The sequence below is a fragment of the Tursiops truncatus genome, chromosome 10 (assembly GCF_011762595.2).
Source record: "Tursiops truncatus isolate mTurTru1 chromosome 10, mTurTru1.mat.Y, whole genome shotgun sequence".
In the NCBI taxonomy this organism is placed as follows: Eukaryota; Metazoa; Chordata; class Mammalia; order Artiodactyla; family Delphinidae; genus Tursiops; species Tursiops truncatus.
In genome coordinates, this window is record NC_047043.1 from 36,452,319 (window position 1) to 36,474,804 (window position 22,486).

General features: G+C 43.7%; 2 protein-coding genes across 5 annotated transcripts in view; both read right to left on the reverse strand.

The window, feature by feature from the left end:
• The window catches only part of RNF8 (ring finger protein 8), a 45,407-nt gene extending 40,636 nt beyond the window's left edge, over positions 1-4,771 (reverse strand). For 2 of the 4 annotated variants that reach the window (XR_004528432.2, XM_019949791.3), the window contains exon 1: positions 4,529-4,768. Coding sequence is in view for 3 of the 4 variants with exons in the window: in XM_019949791.3 (XP_019805350.2) it covers positions 4,529-4,639 (111 nt within the window). In the remaining variant the exon portion in view is untranslated. Of the gene's footprint in view, positions 1-4,528 lie in introns of all 4 variants that reach the window. The other 2 variants (XM_019949793.3, XM_033864329.2) reach the window with 2 other exon arrangements.
• Positions 4,772-19,727: 14,956 nt separating this feature from the next.
• The window catches only part of TBC1D22B (TBC1 domain family member 22B), a 65,497-nt gene continuing 62,738 nt past the window's right edge, over positions 19,728-22,486 (reverse strand). The window contains exon 13 of the mRNA XM_019949929.3: positions 19,728-21,728. Coding sequence (XP_019805488.1) covers positions 21,600-21,728 — 129 coding nt within the window. The 3' untranslated portion in view covers positions 19,728-21,599. The remainder of the gene's footprint in view (positions 21,729-22,486) is intronic.

A 22,486-nucleotide genomic window follows, 5' to 3' on the forward strand; every position in this document is an offset into this window, starting at 1 on the left:
AACAGGTTGTAACCAAAGGCAAAGCTCTCAGGAAAGCCTAGTAAACATTCCACCACACAATCTAGGAACACCTTGAACCAGTTATAATTCAACCAAAAGATGGAAAAGTCCTTGTTTTCCATCTTATCCACAAGTACAGCATGAGAGCCTCTAGAAAAGGTTGCAAAGAAGTCCCAGTTCACATCTATCATATTTTCCTGAAAGACCAGTCAAGTTCATAATAACCCTGTCAAGGAAGGAAATAAAATTCTTCTGGGATCCAGGTCGTAGAATTCCCTGCTTATTCTTCTTGGTGCACACGCCACCTCTTTAATGACCCATACCCCAACCTAACCTGGGAACATTAAGCCAAATAGTCTGTGGTTTTCTAAAAGCTGCACTTTTTGTTCCTGTTGAATTCTTTCAAAATTATGCCTGTCCTCCTGAGTCCCTCAAAGACCACCACGATGCTTTGTCCCAATCTATTCCTCCCCACAAACTCTCATCTCAGCAACTGACACTACCACCCAACCTACTGCTTAGCCCCAAACCCAGAAGCCATCTTTGATTCACTCTACATCCCTCATCTCCACATTCAAATCATCAGCAAAATCTACTGGCTGTTAATTCAAATATGCCCTAATCTATTCACTTCTCTCTCTCAGTGGCCACTACCTTAATCCAAACAGCACTGTTTCCTCCAGTTATGCTGTTTTTGCTCCTGTGCCAGCCCCCATTCTTCACACAGTAGCTGGGGTGGCAACGTAAAAACTTTAAACCAGATCTTTTCCCTTCTTAAAATTCTCTAATAATCCAAACTTCCTTTCACAGCCTTTAAGGCCCTCAATGTCCTAACCCCCTCTACCTTTTTAGTGTTATCTCACATTATGGTCAGAAACACTACCTGAGGGTACTTTCACCTGTCCCCTCCGATTAGAACATCCTTCTCTCATCCATTTGCATGGGCTCCTTATCTTTCAAGTTTCAGCTCCTCAGAGGCCTACCTTGATTACCTGATCTAAAGTTGCTGCCTGATCCCTCCCTGGCCATTGCATGCCTTCACATTATTAGCATGCACTTACCACATCCAAAATTATCCTGCTTGTTTCATTTATTTTTGTCTACTTTTATTTACTTTTCTAAATTTATATTTAGAATTTAAATTTCATGAGCAGGGACCTTATCTGTCTTGTATACCACAGTACCCTGTACTCCTCAGAGCCTCTTTCTGCTCAGTAAATATCTGTGAATAAATGGAAGAATAAAGAGATCTTGCTTATGAGTCCTCCCAGATTCCAGGAGATGGGCACTTTCTTAGGTCAGAAGTTGGAAAATGTGTTATTACCACTGGAAACTATGGAGCAGCAGCCAAGAACCTTACAATCTGACTTGTTCCCCTCTAAAATGTTGTGGTGATCACCTCCACCAAAACTCTGAATCTGAAGTTTTTCAATGCTTTGACAGTTTGCCAGACATTCCATTAATTATAGAAGTTCCTCTGAATTAATATACATACCCTTTAAAAATGGAACGTTTTAGGATTTATCTGTCATCCATATTCAGTAAGAATTTCCATTTAGGTAGCTTTATTTCTAATAAATAAAGTATTAAATATTCCATTTTAATACCTGAGGGGAGACAGTCAGATTGCCATTATGGGTAGCCTGGAGAAAGTAATACAAAAAAGGGAGATGAGCACCTTTCTCTGAAATCACCTCCTATGAACTCTGAATCCAGGAAAGGAAGGAAACACTCTTTTTTGTCTTTCCCTTCACTGTTTGGTCCTAGAATTGACCTTGATATATTGATAATTCATCCACACCATGGATAGAGTCTGCATGAGCTTATTTGAATATCCCAGCACCATGCATAACATAAAACTAAATTCCCCATGGGAACTGAGTGCCAACAAACTGCCAACTCGTTGCTGGGGACTGTTTCCATTTACAACAGTTTTGCAAGCCTTTGAGCTTATTGACAGTATTGGTCTACAAGTTCATCTTGTCCTTTCCCACCTTCGCTAATGCTTCCCTCCTAGGTATGACTCCTACTGTTTCCCAAATGACCAACAACTCCTCTAGGACCATCCTTTTCCTTTTTCCAACCCTCTTAGGGCAAAGAGCTTCATGAAAACCAAATACAGGAGAAGAAAAGAGAAAAATGAAGACACTATGATTTCCCCCAAAGGCCTAAGCACTTACAGGGCCTGGGAACTAGCTAATTTGCAATAAATCTCTAACTAATTTGTTTTTCTACCAAACTCTCTGGATTGGTTTAAGAAGTTTAAAGACACCCATTCAGGCAGACAATTTACTACAGTATTCCCTTCAATGAAATGAGAGGAACCTTGTTTTATTATTGTAGCTGAGAATCTGAGGGGTACTGGGAAGGCAAGAAACTGACTTTACTCTCATTATAACTAAGTAATATCAGCACACCTCCTAAAATCTTGTGCACACAGGCCTGTGCTATGGTTTGGGGACCATTATAATATAAGCAAGACTTCATCTCTTGGCTTTGACTCAGGCCTCTGTCCATACACACTGCAGGCTATGCTCCAACTACTTCCTAAGGTCCGACCTTGCAGACAGCCAGGCCTGGGAGGCCTCTCCTCCACACAGGTCCCAAGGCAAGCCAGTCTTCTTGCTATATCTTCACCATTCATTCTGGCTTGTATGGCTCTCCCCTCATAGCAGTGGTCTCACACAAAATTATCTGATAGTTTAAAATATGTGTAGGAGTACTTTATAGTCCTCTTGTCCTTGCTGCAGGGGCTTTAACCTTTCTGCCTGCCCCCTCCCCAAGACTCTCAGTGCTACCAAGCTATTCAGAAGTAATGAATTAATCCACCATAACTGAATCTTAAAGAACAATTAACATGACCACTAAATTCGTTACAGGGTTGTGTGTGAGTGTGGTATATGTGCAGGGCTCAGATTAAGTGATGTATGTGAAAGCCCAGTCCTATACAAAATAAGGTATAGTTACTATTATTCAGGTATTAGTATTTTCATTTGTTAAACTTCCTAAAGGTATATGCTTTTGGAAAGGGTCGTGCCGGGAAGGCCAGTGCTCGAGCTGATAGAATGAATGCCTAAAATGGACTTTTAGGCACTGATAACGTGGATAGAAGAGAGACTGGGGGCAGAGGTATCTTCCTCGTGTTCTTCGATCCACAGCATACAAGTAATCCTTTATAATCCCCAAATCTAGCAACATTTAAGGCTGGACCTGAATTCCTCCTCTGACTGTTCTTAGAATAGGACTAAATAAACCACATCTTGGCACTTGATCATACAGTCTGCCTGGATGTTCTCAAACTGCTTCACTGCATAAAATCCTCTTTCCCCGTTCAAGCAATAAACTCTTTGAGAGCAAAAGTCATTATTATGTGTCCCTCTCATACTACAGCAAACAATGCAAGTACTCAGTAAATACCTGGGAGACTGAATTGAGACTATGTAATTTACAAGAAAAAATCTAGTTAAACATACAAAATTATCAAAAGACTTCTTTATCCTTCACACAAATCATTTCCAAAACCAAAACGGTTCCCAATCACCACAAGCTGGTCCCTGATCCAGCCCTCCTTCCCAAGCTGATTGCACTCTCCCCCCACCTCTCTTCCATCACCCTCTCTAGAACCACCTCCCGAGTCCTCGCGGCCCCCAACTGAAACCGTGCCTCACCTGTCCTCTTTAAATTCTTTTCTTTGTATTTATAACCGCATTAGAGAACATCATAAGCAGCTTCTGGAGAGAATTCTTGTATTTCTGTAGCCCTACCTCAACCCATCTAAGGGGGTGCCAGTCGGCAGTACCGAGACTCACAGGATAATTGTGGCCCATACCAAAGCGCCAATTTTCCTCAAGAGTCGGAAAGGAAAAGGGCATTTTTACGTAAAAGTCTGAGTATTTTAAGGGACACGACCTCAAACTCGCAATCTTTTTCAAAATAAACTTGAGAAAGTTCACGCTCTCAGTAGTCCTCCGAGGTTCCCCCCGCTCCGCCCCAGACCCCGGACGGTTCCGTGACTCTCGGAAGTTGGGGCAGCTCCGCCTGCCAGTTCCTCCGCCCCGGCAGGGAGCAGCCGGGTGCGACCCCAATAGGTGCCGTGCCAGCCCCCCAACCCATCAACACAGTCGCCTCCTTCCCCCGCGAAACCCCAGCAGTCCTCACATCCTCTATGCCCGCCTCTCGCTCTGCCCCTCTACCAGGCTCCTTCCCGCAACCCTGACACCGGCCCCAGCTCGGCCCTCGGGCCTAGGCCGCTCTCCCCAGGGCCATCTTTTCTCCCACACTGTAGCACCTGCCCCGGACACCGCCCACCTCAGACCCCCCCCAACCACTCGCACCAGCCCCCTTTTCCGTTCCCTCCCCCCCAGGGCCCACCCTTCACCGCTCTCTTCACTTCCTCTCCCACTTCCACGTTTCCATTCATCCCTCCCGCCGGGACGTCGGGCCTCCCTCCGGCCCGTTGAGCCTTCCTCCGGCCCGTGCCTCCTCCAACTCCCTTCCCTCACCTTAGAAAGACCCCCCTCCCCCTCACCTCGTTTCCATCCTCCAGCAGCAGCCACTCGGCGTTCATCCCCACACGCCGCAAGCACCAGCTCCGGTCATCAGCGCGGCCTTCCGTGACCAGGGAGCCAGGATCCCCCATAGCCCACTCGGCCCTGGGTCGCGGTCAGCACAGAGCGAGACCCCGACCCGGGTTACCGCCGCCTCTCGGTTTCCTAGCGGGAGCCATACCTACACTACAGACAGAAGCAATCGCTAAGCATTCGCGATCTAGGCGAAAGCTCGCTTGGGCTCCGCCCCCAGCCCGCCAAAGGCCGGTAAACCGGAGTCACTGCGCCTGCGCGAGAGGAGGGCTCTTGGGACCCTGTAAACCAGGTGAGGGCGGTCTAGGCCCAGGGCCGGCACTTGTTGCCCGACGCGCCCTGATGCTCCCGACACACCTCTCTCACCCTTTATAGCGCCCCCACCCCAATTCTAGCCTCCCCACACTGGAGCCTCTTCTCGCTTTTCCTCTCTCTTTTTAAAAATTTTACTTTGTAATGATTTCCATGTTATTTAAAATTATAACCAACTTTTAACTTATGATAAATTTAAAATCTGTTAAACCTGTTTCTAAACAGTACCTCTTTTGCACGATCTTCTTTTACTACCGCATTTTTAAAAACTCAGACTGAAAAGAAATTATTAAAAAAAAAAAGAATTCCCTGGCTGTCCAGTGGTTCGGACAGTGCGCTTTTGTTGCCTGCGCAGGATTCCATCCCTGGTGGGGGAACTAAGATCCAGCAAGCTGAAAGCCGTAAGGCGCGGCCAAAATATATATAGAGAGAGAGAGAGAGAGAGAACAAAAAAAAACAAAAAAAAAAACTTAGACTGTACTAGGCAAATCTATCCAGGCAGAAAGCACAGTTACCTGCTGCTAGGTGTGGAAGCCAGGGGGTTGAATGCAATGGACTTGGAATTTAAGGAGGTGATAGAAATGTTCTAAAACTGAATTGTGGTATACACCGGCACATAATATTGTACATCAACTGTAGTGAATTAAAATAAATAAATAGGGCTTCCCTGGTGGTGCAGTGGTTAAGAATCCGCCTGCCAATGCAGGTGACACGGGCTCGAGCCCTGGTCCGGGAAGATCCCACATGCCATGGAACAACTAAACCTGTGCACCACAACTACTGAGCCTGATCTCTAGAGCCTGTGAGCCACAACTACTGAAGCCCACGCACCTAGAGCCCGTGCTCCGCAACAAGAGAAGCCACCGCATTGAGAAGCCCGCGCACCACAATGAAGAGTAGCCCCTGCTCGCTGCAACTAGAGAAAGCCCACGCGCAGCAACGAAGACCCAACGCAGCCAAAATAAATAAATAAATAAAATAGTTTTTAAAATAAATAAATAAATAAGTGAAAATGAAACTAGATTGTGGTGATGATTGCACAACTGTATAAATTTACTAAAAAGTCCTTGAAGCATACACTTCCAATGGATGAATTTTTAAAAATTTTATTGACGTATAGTTGATTTACAATGTTGTGTTAATTTCTGCTGTAGAGCAAAGTGACTCAGTTATACATATATATATTCTTTTTAAAAAAATATTTATTGACTTATTTAATTATTTGCGCCCACTTTTAGTTGCGGCATGCGGGATCTTCATTGCCGCATGCAGGATCTAGCTCCCTGACCAGGAATCCAACTTGGGCCACCTGCATTGGGAGCACTGTCTTAACCACTGGACCACCAGGGAAGTCCCTATATGTTCTTTTTCATATTCTTTTCCATTATGGTTTATCACAGGATATTAAATATAGTTCCTAGGGCTATACTGTAGGACCATGTTGTTTATTTTATACATAGTAGTGTGTATATGTGAATCCCAAACTCCTAATTTATCCCTCTCCCCCCTTCCCCTTTGGTAACCATAAGTTTGTTTTCTAAGCCTGTGAGTCTGTTTCTGGTTTTGTTTTTTGGGGTTTTTTTTTGCGGTACGCGGGCCTCTCACTGTTGTGGCCTCTCCCGTTGCGGAGCACAGGCTCCGGACGCGCAGGCTCAGAGGCCACGGCTCACGGGCCCAGCCGCTCCGCAGCATGTGGGATCTTCCCGGACCGGGGCACGAAGCCGTGTCCCCTGCATCGGCAGGCGGACTCTCAACCACTGCGCCACCAGGGAAGCCCCAGTGGCTAGATCTTGGTTTCTAATACCATTTTCCAATAAAAGGAAGCAGGGCTCTTTGGAGAAATGGCTCATACCAGGTCTAGAAAGTAAGGAAGTGCTCAGTAAAACACAATGATGGGAATATGCCAAAGGGACAATGTAGCCAATTGAAAGAGCTCTCAACAGCCAAAGTAGGTACAATTTGAGTAACAAAATAAAGTGGTATTGGATTATAGCACAAAGTATAAAATAATCATCCATGAGTTCATACTGATGTAATAAATGACTTGGTAAATAAATGGGGACGAAGAGACAAATTTCCCATGCAGAAGAATTCCAAATAATTTCTGTGGTTACCATGCCCTTAAGGAAGTGGAGCGTAACTAGGCCCATGAGCCATGGCCGCTGAGCCTGCGCCTCCAGAGCGTCCGGAGCCTGTGCTCTGCAACGGGAGAGGCCACAACACTGAGAGGCCCGCGTACCGCAAAAAAAAAAAAAAAAAAAAAAAGATCTAGCCACTGGGTGTGCTCATCGCTACTGGGATGTTACTGGTTCTCTCAACAGGCAGAGCAGTGAATACATGTGTGAATACTAACCCCTTTATATCCATACATTGATGAATATTTATGTAGGCATGCATGCATGTATATTGTATGTCTTATGTAATAACATGTGTATATACATAAACATATATACATAAACATACATATATATCTCCACCTGTAAACTAAACATGTGCATACTGATGTCTTACAACTCTAATGCATTATTGCTGGATCATTCTTGCTTACCTGTGACCTTCCACCACTCCAAAAGTGAGAAACCTGGCTCCCACCATCTGCCATCCATTTACTTAATCATCATTTCCAGTATACATGTATAGTGGTTATAGTATTGTTAACCCATACACCCATGGAAAACAACTTTATCAGTTAGAGTACACAACTTATACACAGGTCTTTTGCCTTTAGTCATATAGATTATTTCCAGACTTACTTAGGTCAGCACCCTTTTTCCCCACCCCCTTCAAAGAGATTGTTTCATACAGTTATATTCTTTTGCCACCATCTGCATTCTATCTGAAATCCCCTGACTTCCTAAATGATTTTTTTAAATTATATACATTAAGGTTCATTCTTTTGAATGTAAAGTTCTATGGGTTTTGGCAAATGCATAATGTCATGCACAGTATCACAGAGAATAGTTTCATCACCCTGAACAAATGCCCCATTCTTTACCTATTCAACCCTCCCCCACACCTGCACCTTGCTTGTTTTATTTAACAATATATCATGGACATCACTCCATAGCAGTATAAACATATAGTCCTCCTTCCTCTTTTCAGAGGTATATTACTCCATTGTGCTGATGTACCATTGTTTATTGAACCAGTCCCTTATTGATACATGGTTGTGTTCTTTTCAGTCTTTCGAGATCACAAATAGCCCTGCAATGAATTAGTAGGTACAACTTTTTAGTACCTATTACAAAATTTTTTATATTATCTTACTTGATTCTCACACCATCCTGCATCCATTTACCTGTGAGGAACCTGAGACTACTGTGTTGCCCAAGGTCTCATTACCATGAGCTTCTTGAAGGTTATGTCTTGTTTTCCATTGCATTCCTGGCATTTTTATTGAATGAATGAATGAAACTCTATAGTAAATGGCAGCACAGGGAACTGAAGCCAGGGCTGGAGACCGGATCTTTCTAGCCCCAAAGTTGCATTCATTACTGTCTGGCAGTGGTCTCTAAGGTGGAATGGCCATATCCCAGGGAGTATACAAGGTGGCCCATTTGCTTGTGGAAAGAATATATCAGGATGTCTAATTAGGATTTTATCCTGTTCTTTTAAAAACGTCCAGTTTTGTGAATATTTTTTACTTACATAAAAGAACATAGAGAATATGTATAGACTTTTTATGAATAAATAAATATTCATATATCAGGCTGTATGCTCAGACTTTATTTTGACGCCAAGAGTGCATGATGAAAACAGTTTGGAGTTACTGCCTTCTAAGATTTGGGGATTTTATTAACTCCACCTCCCCTATATCTTACCTTATAACAGTGATTCCCAACCAGGGGTGATTTTTGAGCCCCAGAGGACATTTGGCAAAGTCTGGGGACATTTTTGATTGTCATGACAGGGACAGGTATGCTACTGGCATTTAGTGAGTAAAAGCCAGGGATGCTGCAAAACATCCTACAAATCACAAGACAGCCCGCACAGCGGGAATTATCCAGTCCCAAATGTCAGTAGTGGTAAGGTTGAGAAATTTTGCCTTATACCCATCTCAAGAGGGAAAAATGGAGGCGCAAGAAAGAGCAGGATGCAGAAAAGGAAGTAGGTTGTTACCTATATCTGTAGATCTAACATCTGTCTCATTACATATGCCCAATTAATGTTCATTGAAAAGAGCCGAGGAGTTGGCAAAGGAGAGGCTTGGGGAATGGGAAAGGAAAATGGCAAGCAGAAAAGGAAGAACAGGGCAGGAAGAAGAAAGGGAAAAGGAGAAGAACAATATGGGGAAAGTGCAGCAGATCGTTTTCCAAGATGATTGCAACAAGATCGCCCATGCCACCTGCTCTCACAGTGTGACACTGACATTCCTCACATTGCAAGGTGGCATCTGTATTTCCTTCCCTTGAATCTGGGTGTGTATATGACTCCAGCAGAAGTGATGCTGTGCCATAAAAGGTGATACAGCTTCCACATGGCTTTTTTGGGATGCTCTTAGAGCCCAGCCAACCATGACGAAGTGGAGAGGTCACATGAAGAGGCCACATGTACATGTTCTGGCCAATAGTCTGAGGTCCCAAATAACATGGCAGACTTATGAATGAAGGTACCCCTAGAGGATACCAGCCTTTGAGTCATTCTGCTGAGGCCCCAGACATCGTGGAGTAGATCTAAAACATTCCTGCTGCGCCCCATTTGAGTTCCTTACCCATACAGTTTGTAACCATTATACAATGGTTATGTTAAGCCATTTGGTTTGGGGATGTTTGTTACACAGCGATTAAGAACTGGAACAGGAAGGGTGTGTGGGGGGGACCCTTGGAGAGTTGTTGGTTGTCTGCTTTATATACTAGTTAGGGTAGTGCTAGCTGCTGTAACATACAAACACTAAATTTCAGTGGCTTAACACAATAGAAGTTTATTTCTTACTCACATAATTATTCAGAGCAGTGTTCCTGGTTGGTGGACAGCCTTCCATTAAGTCACTCAGGAACTCCAACTACTATCATTCTGTGGCTTCTCTATTCCCCAGGGCTTGGAGTCCTCTGCATCCAGAAAGCAAAACAGGGGATGAGAGACTGGAGAAGGCACACCTTCTTCTTAACTGTCTTGTCTCGAAAGTGATATATATTTTATTGGAGAGAACTAGTCACACGACACCACCTAGATCCAAGGAAGTTTGGGAAATGTAGTCCCCGGTTAATCAGCCAATTCCCAGAAACAGTTGTATACTATGGAAAGGGGAGCATGGATTTTGGTAGATAGCTGTCTCTGCAGACTTTAGAACTGAAGTTAATGAACTAAAATGATGATCATGACAAAGCTTTCTCTTTCCCTCTCTCCCATTTCCTTTCTTTTTATCTCCCTGGAATAGAGGTGGCATAAAGGGATGGAGTACAAGTGATCACATTTTGCTCACTCTGTGGTTTTTGTGGGACCAGCCCTTACTCAATTCAGTGGTAAACCAGAGGCTACTGCAGCATGGTAGTGAGGTGTATGGAGTTGGAGCTAAGTTGCCTGGGTTCAAATCCCAGCTCTGCTACTTATGAGATCATGAGCAAATTACTTGACCTCTCCAAGCCTGTTTCCCCATTTATAAGATAAGGGTAATGATAAGGATAGCATTTAACTTATAGGATTGTTGTGAAAATTGATTTGGTTAATTCCTGTAAGATAGTTATGCTTGGTACATAGTAAGTACCCAATAATTGCTAGCTACTGTTGAAGAATGGAGTGTCAGCTTCTGCAGAAGCTACCTCCTGCAGGTATAAACTCTATCTCCCTATGCCTCTTCTATGCTCCCTTGTCCAGGCATGAAAACAAGGTGTTTTCTTCTCTTTAAATTGGTGAAGTTACAAAGTAGAAATCCCTTCAATCAATTTTAAACTTTTATTACCCGTCTCCAAGCAAGATGGGTTTTTAAAATGTCTAAACGAGAGAGCTCCCTCTGTGAGCAAGGGTTGATTCAATCTGGGGCACATCTCTGCCAATTGATTTGAAGCATGGTTCCTCTTTGTGAGGTACAGTAAAGGTGAGGTGGGACTTTTTCATTGTGTTTTTTTGAAAGATAGAGCAGAGAAGAAAGGGGTCTTGATGTAGCATCTCAGGTGAGGTCCTGTGTTTCTCCTTAAGTACTCTCTAACCTTGAGATCACAGGCCAGTTTTTCAATAGACTGCTACAATTGGGGGTGGGGTGGGCAGTGAGTGCACAGATGGGTCTCTTAGACTTGGAGGAATTCAGGGTAACTGAAGGGAGGTAAAATCCCAGAAGGGGTGATCCAGCCTTTGCGTCTGGGGGTGGGGGTCAGAGGTGGAGAGTTGAGGCTGACGCTCCACATTCTTGTTCATTCTACCCTCTTTCTTACTCATTTATCCTCCCACCTTCTCTCCTCTGCCCATCTCCAAAATGGAAGACTCTATGCTGAAAGAATCAAGGAAAGATGTCTTTTATTTTTGAAAGAGAACTGTTTTAGAAAACAGGAAGTAGGTGAGGAGGAAAAAAGGGATCAACTGCTTTGAACAGCTTGTTTATTAAGTGCTATTTTATGTAAACATAGGGTTTCAAGTATAGAGTCGTAAGATATTTCTGATACCTTTAATTAAGTTTATTTTGGAAGTACTTATAAGTCATCGAATTTATTATATTCTGGAGTTATCTGTAATCAGTAATTAAGGTGGATGATTTGGAGGTACTTGAAATAGTACTGGAGGAAACTACCTTCTTCCTTTTTTGTTGGGGCCCTGGCAAAGATGTTTTTAAACATCTTTATTAGAGTATAATTGCTTTACAGTGGTGTGTTAGTTTCTGCTTTATAACAAAGTGAATCAGTTATACATATACATATGTTCCCATATCTCTTCCCTCTTGCGTCTCCCTCCCTTCCACCCTCCTTATCCCACCCCTCTAGGTGGTCACAAACCACCGAGCTGATCTCCCTGTGCTACGCGGCTGCACCTGGCTGTTTCTTTAAGCATCTATATCCTTTAACTTGCCAAGGATCAGTATCCGGTTTAAATATTTATTACCCATCTGATTTTATTAAAGGGGGTGCGGGGTGAGGAGGTAGGCAAGAGGGAGGGAAAGAAGGCCGTGGGAATCAGGCATCAATAATTACTGCCTTGTTTTCCTCTCATTGCAGAGTTGGCTTCAGACTGTTTATTTTGCAAGTAATACATGGTACAAAGCACCTAATATAAAATCAGGCTTGGGGTGACTTACAGTTGGATCATATCACTCTGAATTGGCTACTTTGGGACTACAAAAATCACAAAGATCCCTAACTCAATTCACTTTCATCCGGGGTTGGGGAAAGGGGAGAGAGTGGGGCTATTTCTCATTTGGAGAACCTTGAGTTCTACAATCCAAGGTAATAATGCAATTTTCATCACATTTTTTTGACTCATAAATTCATTGCACTATCAGCTTTAGTATTTATTATTCAGGACTTGTTGAAATGTGCTTACATTTTTTACAGCTAGTAGAAGCCTTCTCTCTCTCACTTCCGTAGTAATGTCTGGAGCTGTGTTTTTCAAACTCAGGTTAACGGTAAAGAGTCTTGACCAGCATTTTTGAAAAATGGAATACAATAGAACAGGTCAGAGGCCATCACGCATAGGGAGGCTGGGCACTGTTTGTGAGACGTTGTTCATATTTGTGTGTGTGTCTGTACTGGGTCTCAGTGTAAAATGTGTGTTTTTACTGTACGTTGTGATCAAAACGTTTGAAGGGTTTTTGGTTCCGGACAAGATGAAATAAGCCCATTGCAGTCTCTCTGCCAACAGTTACAACTAAATATTCTCGACAAAATACAACTACCTGAGAACTCTGCAAAGTAAACAAGCAGGTAAATTAGGGAGCTTGGAGAAGCTATCTGTATTGGATAAGTTTCTCAAATTTTTTTCCTTTTTTTCCTCTCAGCTTTGACCGGAGAGTAGGCCCCAATGGGAAGCTTCACAGTAGCAAAGTCAGCAAAAACTGAGAGAAACCTAAAAGAAAACAACTCTTGTTTCTTCTACTCTACTCACAACTCTACTTCTGACACCAAAAGTGTGGGGGTTTTTTCCACACCAACCAATTCTCTTCACTCTTCAGACACCGACTGTGTGTCCTACAGCTCAATTCTGACGTTAACTACCTGGAGTTAGTGCAGACCTCGAAGGTTAAGGGCGGGCTTCCCTGGTGGCGCAGTGGTTAAGACCCTGCCTGCTAATGCAGGGGACGCGGGTTTGAGCCCTGGTCTAGGAAGATCCCACATGCCGCGGAGCAACTCAGCCCGCGTGCCGCAACTACTGAAGCCCGCGCGCTAGAGCCTGTGCTCTGCAACAAGAGAAGCCACCGCAATGAGAAGCCAGTGCACCGCAACGAAGAGTAACCGCCGATCTCCAAAACTAGAGAAAGCTCCGTGCACAGCAATGAAGACCCAATGCAGCCAAAAATATAAAATTTATTAAAAAAACAAAAAGGTTAAGGGCTCAGTCCCACAAGATTGCCCGTTTCAGATGCCAGTCACAAGTCCCAGGTTGTCACCTATATTCTGACCAACTAGCTACAAATTGGGGGTTCCCATACCCTACCTCTTCCTCAGGTTCGATAATTTGCGATATCAGCTCACAGAACTCAAGGAAACACTTACTTACATTTACCAGTTTATTATAAAGGAAGATGAAGAGGTACATTAGGGGAGGTCTGGAAGGGTCCCTGTGAAGTTGCGGAGCACCACTCTCCTGGCACATGGATGTGTTCACCAACTGGAATCTCTCTGAATCTTCAGTAAGGGTTTTTTATGAAGGCTTCATCATGTAGGCATAATTGATTATTAATTCAATCCCCAACCTTCCTCCCCTCCCCAGAGGATGGGAGGTGGGGCTGACAATTCAAAGCTTCTAATCATGGCTTGGTCTTTCTGGTGACCAGCCCCCCCATCCTGAAGCCACCCAGGAGCCCACCAAGAGTCACCTCATTAGAACAAAAGATGCTCCTACCACTCAGGAAATTCCAAGGGACTTAGGAGATCTGTGTCAGAAAGCGGGGCGGGGGGGGGGGGGTGAGGGGGAGGGGAAAGACCAAATGCTAGAAAAAAAGATACTCCTAACACCCCTATCCCTCAAAAAATTACAAGGGTTTTAGGAGCTCTGTGTCAGGAACTGGAGACAGAGACCAAATATATATTTCTTATTATGTCACGAACCCCATCTCTCTGACCAGAGGACTTGGGAAAAGGGTTCTTCCAAGTCAGAATTCTCATTAAAAATGTTTTCTCTCTCTCCCAGACCTGTCCCAAGGGCAGCCCTCAATTGTGGGGCAGTGGTGGTAGCAGTATAGGCAGCTAAAATTTCAAGAGAAACACTGTCATTCTGGTTCACTGACTAGGAAATGGAGCCCTGGTGAACCAGAGAGCACAGGGAGGATCCCAGAGAGGAGCCAGCTAGAAAGGGAATCCCCTAATTCTGTGTATGAACTAGCACAAGTTTTACAAACCCTAAGCAGCATAGCAAAGCCTCTGAAAAACTGAAATGACATCAGAACTACAGCCCATAGAAGATGAGACAGAACTTGCAGTTTGAACCTAACTGGATTGCCTGATAAAACAAAACAAAATCAACGCTCTCTACAGCAGGGGTCAGCAAACTTTTTCCATAAGGGAACAGATATTACATAGTTTGGGCTTTGTGGGCCATACAGTCTATCACAACTATTCAACTCTGCTGTTGTAATGCCAAAGCAGCCATAGACAATATGTAAACAAAGAGGCAGGGCTGTGTTCCAACAAAACTTTACTTATAAAAACAGGAGGGAATTCCCTGGCAGTCCAGTGGTTAGAACTCTGTGCTTTCACTGCCGAGGGCCTGGGTTCAATCCCTGATCAGGGAACTAAGATCCTGCAAGCCATGCAGTGTGGCTAAAACAAAACAAAACAAAACAACAGGAAGAGAGCTGGATTTCAATAAGACCCAGCGTCTCACACACAGTATTCAAAATGTCCAGGATACAATCCAAAATTGCTCAACATAGACGACTTAGGAAATGTTAGAACCGAAAACCACACTATCTGAAATTAAAATTCACTGTATGGGTTTAATAGCAGAATGGAGATGACAGAAAAGGAGTCAATGAACTTGAAGATAGATGAAGACAGATCTGAAGAACAGAAAGAAGAAAAAAAGATTAAACAAACAAATGAACAAGAGTCTTAGAGACTGTGGCTCCAACATTCCTATCAGCAGAGTCTCACAGGAGGAGTAAGAGATTGGTGCAGGAAAAAAAACAAATTTGAAGACATAGCTGAAAGATTCTCAATTTTGGTGAAAGACATAAAATTACAGATTCAAGAAATTCAGTGAACCCCAAACAGGATAAATGCCAAAACAAACCAACCTTCCAAAAACCAAAGAAACAAAACAACTTACACTCAGACGCATAAACCCAAAGAAAAAGAAAAAAAATCTTAAAAGGACTCTGAGAAACAATATGGTGGTTCCTCAGAAAATTAAAAATAGAATTACCATATGATCTGGCAATTCTGCTTCTGGGTATATACCCCAAAGAACTGAAAGCAGGGTCTCAGAGAGATATTTATATACTCATGCTCATAGCGGAATATTCACGATAGCCAAAAACTGGAAGCAAGCCAACTGACAGATGAATGGGAAAACAAAATATGGTATATACATACAATGGACTACTTAGCCTTAAAAAAGAAAGTCTGACATATGCTACAACATAGATGAACCCTGAGGACATTATGCTAAGTGAAATAAGCCAGTCACACAAAGACAAATACTGTGTGATTCCACTTATATGAGGCACCTCGAGTGGCAAATTCATAGAGACAGAAACTATAAGAGAATGGTCGTTGCTAGGGGCTGGGGGGAGGGGAAAATACGGAGCTATTAATGGGTACAGAATTTCAGTTTTGCAAGATGAAAAGAGTTCTCGAGATAGATGGTGGTGATGGCTGTACAACAATGTGAATGTACTTAACACTACTGAACTGTACTCTCAAAAACGATTAAGATGGCAAATTTTATATATAAAATTTGCAGCTTGCAGGATCTTAGTTCCCCGACCAGGGATTGAACCTGGGCCCTGGCAGTGAAAGCACCGAGTCCTAACCACTGGACTGCCAGGTCACCCTTCAAAAATGCTCAAGATGGCAAATTTTATATTATGTACATGTACATATTGTTACAATTTTTTTTAAAAGCAGTCTGATAAAAGTGATTAATTGGATATAGAACAATGATTTCAATGGCTGTGGATTTCTCATTAGAAACTGTGGAAGCAAGAAGACAGTGGGACATCTTTAAAGTGCTGAAAGAAAATAACTATATCCAGAGAGAATAAATTCAGGAATGAAGGCAAAATGAAGACAATTCTCAGATGAAGGAAAACTAAGAGAATTCATTAGCATACTTGCTCTAAGAGAAGTGCTCAAGGAAGTTTTTCAGGCTGAAGGGAAATAATAGCAGAGGGAAACTTGGAACTTAAGGAATTAAGGAAGAACATACATTGTAAGTGTCTCCTCTTAAGTTCTTTAAACTATGTATAACTATTGAGAGCAAAAATTATAACAGTATCTGGTAAGGTTTTCAATGTACCTTGACATAATTTATACAACAACTACAGTATAACATAAAAGGGGGAGGGTAAAAGGATCTATATAGCTGAGGCATCTACATTTTACTTGAAGTGATAAAATATTAACTGCAAGTAGTTAGATATGTATATTATAATCCTGAGAGCAACCTCTTAAAAAGTATAGAGATATAACCAAAAGTCAATAGATATATTAAAATGAAATACTAAAAAATATTCAAATAATCCAAAAAGTGGCAGGGAATGGGACAGACAGGAACAGAAAACAAATAAAATGGTAACCTAAATCCAACCATACCCATATCATTCATAAAAAGTCTATTTTTAAATTTTTTTGGCCACACCCTGTGGCATGCAGGACCTTAAGTTCCCCAACCAGGGATGGAACCTGTGCCCCCTGCAGTGGAAGTGCGGAGTCCTAACCACTGGACTGCCAGGGAATTCCCTGTAAATGGTCTAAATGCAAAAATCAAAAAAAAAGAGATTATCAGACTGGATTGGAGAATAAGACCCAACTATATCCTGTCTTAAGAATCCCACATTAAATATAAAGACATAGGTTAAAGGGATGGAGAAAAATTTTGGAGACCAGTGGCTTGAAGAGAAGGTCTGAGTTTTCCTCTCTCAGATAGCTGGGTGGGGTAGGACAGGTGTGTTTCGGTCACTACAGAGACAAGCGTGGTATCCCAACAGCAAAAGCAGTGAGTCCCCCGAGTCTGGCTCCCAGACTCCCCACCTCAGCTATCAGTTCAAGCAGGGACTTTCACATTCATCATCCAGAAGCCAGAGTTCACAAACCACCTGCTGAATCAAACTCAACAGGGATTCTCCTTGCTTCCAATAATTCTAACTCAGCTTTTGCCAAAATAAGGGCATGCTCTGGTCGGCTGTAGCTGTGGCTATCCTGGCAAGCTGGCACAGGCTCCAAAGAGTCTGGTCTTGTACAATGTGCTTTATGTTCTCTGATCCTCTGTGAATCTCATCTTTTCCGTCGTGAGTCAAATCAAAAGTGTCTCCAACTGGTAAGGGAATATTGGAAGTCCTGAGGAGACGAATGAAGAGCTCAGTTACTGGGCCTTAGGTTCTGACTCCAATCCTTGAAGCTTTACAAAGCTGTTTGACATGGAAAGTCCAATCCAAGACAAGCCAAAAGCTTAAAATGAGATGCATGCCTCTAGGAGCAAATGCAGTCACTATTCGAAGAATCTGTGCCACTGTCCCCTCTCAGATGAATAAAAACAGAGGTAAGGCCTACTTAAGTAGAACCGTAGAGGTTTTGATCGCAGAAAGAATAGATAAACTACAGGTCAAAGTATGCCAGGATTAGTTTGAAAGTTTTCACCAATTTCCTAATCATGATCAAACATATTTCAGAAAATGATTAACTTCCCGCATAAATGAAAAACAGAATTTTTGAATGAAGGCTAGTCCAGGTCAGTTATTTTCTCTACCAGCCTCAGGAACAATTAATGGTCTTGGTCCAAATAACACCAAGTAGAAATGCTGTCCATGTTTTGTTTCGTTTTGTTAATTTTTATTTTTTTATTTATTTATTGGCTGTATTGGGTTTTCATTGCTGCGCACGGGCTTTCTCTAGTTGCGGCGAGCGGGGGCTGCTCTTCATTGCGGTGCGTGGGCTTCTCATTGCTGTGGCTTCTCTTGTTGCAAAGCACAACCTCTAGGAGCACAGGCTCAGTGGTCGTGGCCCATGGACTTAGCTGCTCTGCGGCATGTGGGATCTTCCCGGACCAGGGCTCGAACCCGTGTCCCCTGCATTGGCAGGCGGATTCTTAACCACTGTGCCACCCGGGAAGTCCTGACTGTCCATGTTTTATGAAAAAGGTTAAATTCTAAGGTTAATCGTGAAAAATCACTTGAATTTCAGTCAGATCTACCCCCCACCCCCATATGCTTATGGGAAAGTCTGGTCTCCATTTTCAACTTATTTTCCTAAGTTCTTATTGTACAGATTGCTACCTGAATCCAATATCTGTTCTCCCCTTCCTCCATGGTATAGAATCCTGATTCTGAGCCAGGCAAATGGTGGCCTGGAATAGACTAATCCCCCAACCTCCCTTGCAACTAGGTGTGACCTACCATGGGACTAAGTCCTAGCCTGTGAGTTGTAAGAGGAGATATTATGGAGCAGCCTTCAGGAAACTTCTATAGAACACTGCTCACACATTTCCTGCACTCTTTTCTGTCTCCTTTCTTTAGTCCATCTAGTTGCTTGGAAAGTGGATGTAGTAGCTGGAGTGCTAGCTGCCACCTTGACCATGAAGACCCGGAGGAGTCCAGGTTCCTAAAGACTTTGTGAAACAGACTCATCACACCAGCCCTGGGTTGCCTACTTTTGGACTTTCATGTTAGGGAGAAGTAAATTCCCATGTTGTGTAAACCCTGCTGTTATTTTTGGTTTGTGTTACAGGTAGCTGAATCTAATCCTAATATAGCTCCTAATGACTGAAACCAAGAAACACTGTCCAGGGATTCCCAGGAAGACGTTCTAGGTGGAGAAACCACCATTCCAGTCTATTCTTTGTAGAAGAAAAGTGCGGTCAACTGCCTTTCTTGAGACATTTCACAGTAAGGTTACCAAGAGAAAAACCAACCAACCAACGAAACAAAACAAAACACAAACACAAACACACAAGAACAACCAACAACCCCAAAACCAAAACCTTAATGAAAACCCTAAATGGAGAGCCAGTCTTTGAAAACATTTTAGTTCTGCATGATTTGGTGGGAAAAACACAGTGCAGGTAAGCTGGAAGGCCTGTCCTCTTAGTTCTCATTCTGATGCTCCCTTCCTTGGCCTTGGGTTGGGTTTTCCTCTGTGAACAGTGAGGGTTGTTGAACTAGATAGCTCCAGGCTTTCATACAGCACTGATATTCTAGTCCATTTTCTAACTTCCATTACATTATATACTCCTTTTTGGATAAATTAAATAATCCTCAAGTGTTTTTCACAGTGCTCGGCACACGGCAAGGTGCCCCATAAACGTCAGCTAGGAGGGACCACGTTACTCATTGTTGTAGTTTCCACAGTGTCCTGCACAGAGGATGTGCTCAGCAAGTGTCTGCTGCATCCTCCGAGGCTGCCTTATCTTCTGTTGGTCCCCTGCCTGCCCTACAGAAAGCTTCTCCCCGGTACTTACTGGCGTCAGCACGAAGAACCTGAGAAAAGGAGACGTTAGGTTCCAGGTTACACAAATGCATGGCAGAAAAATCAGCAGTGGAGGAGGAAATACACTGTTTATTTACAATTCTTTCACTTTATCCACAATTTCCCATACAAACATAAAAACTAAAAAAATAAAACCACCACTTGGGAACACAAGTGTCTTTCTTTAATTAGTCCATCGAGGGAGGGTCGCAGCCCTCTCACTCTGTGAAGGAGACTATTGAGGCACACTGAAGGGGAAAAGGAAAGGGCTAGAAAGAATGCCTGAGAAACAGCTCCCGATGAGAAATGTAACATGCCAGCGTGGTGGGCTTCACTGGCAGGCTCAGGGCCTTACCCACAGGGGAAAACTGCCTGGCTTTCCAAGAGGGTGCCGGCTGTCTGCCACCTCTTCACTACCAAACACCCAACATCCAACACAGGTCACACATCTCATGAGCTGTGTGGGGTGTGATGGTGACAGTGGGGGACACCGAACACCTCTCTCTGGGAAGAGCCCAAAACCCCAGGGACACACAGGAACCCCTCTCCTTGGCACTGACAGTCAGTCACAGCTTCTGTCTTGAATACAATGCTGACTTAAAAATGTAAAAACAAAAGCCCTCCCCAGCTTCCAGGGGAAAGGCAGGGGCTAAAACATGCAGAAGGGCTTCTGCCTCTGGAGTCCTCTCTCTGGGAGGCTGCTAGGGGAGAAGGGTGGGGAGCTCTGACCGCTGAAGACGTGTAAGGAGCACGGCAGATGCTCCACAGAGGCCTGGGGCAGGGATTGAGGGGTGGGGGGCAGGGAGAGAAAACTCTGAGACACGGATGCTTGGGTTGGCTGCCACCCGGTCTTCAAAGCAGCTCCATCTGCTTGGCTGTGCTCACTCTAGCAGACTCCCATTCACTCCCCTCACAGGAGGGCACCCAGAAGCCAACCTGGAGGTGCTGAAGCCACCTGCCCGGCAACTTCATTTGTGCTAGTGACCTAGATTGCTTTCACATGTTGATGCACATTATAAATATAAAATCATATCTGCTACAAAGAAGACATATATTTATACATCTTTACCCATATACATAATAACACAATTTACACACAATATCTTGGAGTGGGTCATCATGGAAAAAGCGTCTGGAGAGGTAAAAAGCCCCTTCTCCCTCCCCCGCCCTGATCCTTCTCAAGGGATGCTTGTGTATGTGGTCACTGGGGCCCTTCCCAGCTGGTTGCAATGGGGATAGTCTGGACACAGACATTCAGACGTGTAACTAAATGCTGATGGGTGTGTATACCCACATACACACACAGACGCAGGCACACATACAGATGTCTGGTGAGAAAAGGAAAAATGAAATTCCTAGCCCTTGGGTGTAGGCCTCTTCCCAGAGTTATAAGCATCAGTGCCTCCTCCATCTGAGAACAATGGTCTTAAAAAGCTGCCCCTCACTGGCTCAGACTTGGGCAGAAGGGGAAAGGCTAGGAATTGGGGGTAGAGGGGAGGGGCCAGGAGTCTTTTGAAAACATAAGGCGTTTTTGACCTGTGAGCAAATCAAACTATGTCACAAAAAAGCAACAGTATCAGTTGGAGCTGGGAGGCAAGAGACAGCCAGTCCATGTAGGGCAATGTGACTGGAGACCCTGAGCCTTCCCCTTCTTCTGTCCCGTTTCTTTTAAAGGGGCAGACAACCCTGTACCTCCTTTTCTGTCCTCTCCCAGAGCTGGGCCCATCCACATGTCATGGAATACTGATAGTGGTCCAGGAGAGCCATCTGGAGACATGGAGTGGTGGACAGGCACGCCAAAAAGTTAAGACCTGGGTGGCGGATGTGAGCTTTTTACAGCAGGAGTGGTTCCTGGCCGGGGTCCACGGCTCGCACAGTGGCCACAGTGATCAGATTGCCATCAGAGATGGGGGCAGTCTGGGTCCCCGCGGGGAGACAGCACCTATCGGCGGTAGTGATTGGGGGCGTCGGCAAACATGTACTTGAGTCTATACGCCTCAGCGAGGAGCAGCCCAATCTCTTCGTTGCCCCAGTGTATCGTAGGTAGGTTTTGTAGCAGCATGAGGAGACCCTGGAATGCAAGAAAGGACTTTCATCATTTTATCACTGACCAAGGGACCGGCAGGCCCTGGAATGGAGCCCCTTCTCCTGGGTCATGCATCCCAAGGGCCTGATCTCCCTCCTCCCAGGCGGCACACAGCCCTTGGCCCCTAGTTCACATTCAGGAAGCCTTGAATAGCCTCTGCTGAGTCTCTGATTCACTAACACCTGCTTCTTTAATAATATTATAAATAGAGAATGACAACAATAAATAAGGATCTTTAAAAGAGAAAAATAATCACTCATCATCCAAATATACCTCTCTTAATTTCAAAGTATTCCTTTTTAGTCTTTTTTCACATGCATATTTCTTTAAATAGTTGTAATCATAATTATGATTTTACATGCTTTTTAACCATCCTTTTTTACTATAATTTTTGTGTTTTCCCATGCAGCCTTCAAAAATGATTATTCTCAATGTCAGTATTCTAGCATGTGGCTATACCCTAATTGACTCAACCCTTTCCCTTTTTCCCTTTTATTAGATACTTAATTTGTTTCCTTTAAGGAAACAAAACAAAACAAAACCTTTATTGATAAGGCTGCTATGCACCCTTTTGCATTTGACATCTTTCTCTGAATCCCAATGTTCACTTGTAATCACTTTATCCTCTGCCCTGTTCTCCAAAGACTCTCCTCAACCTACCTATCCAGCTGATTTCCCACTGTTCCCAACATATGAGCCTCATCCAGCCAAGTCCACTTCAGCCACATTTATCTGTGCCTCCA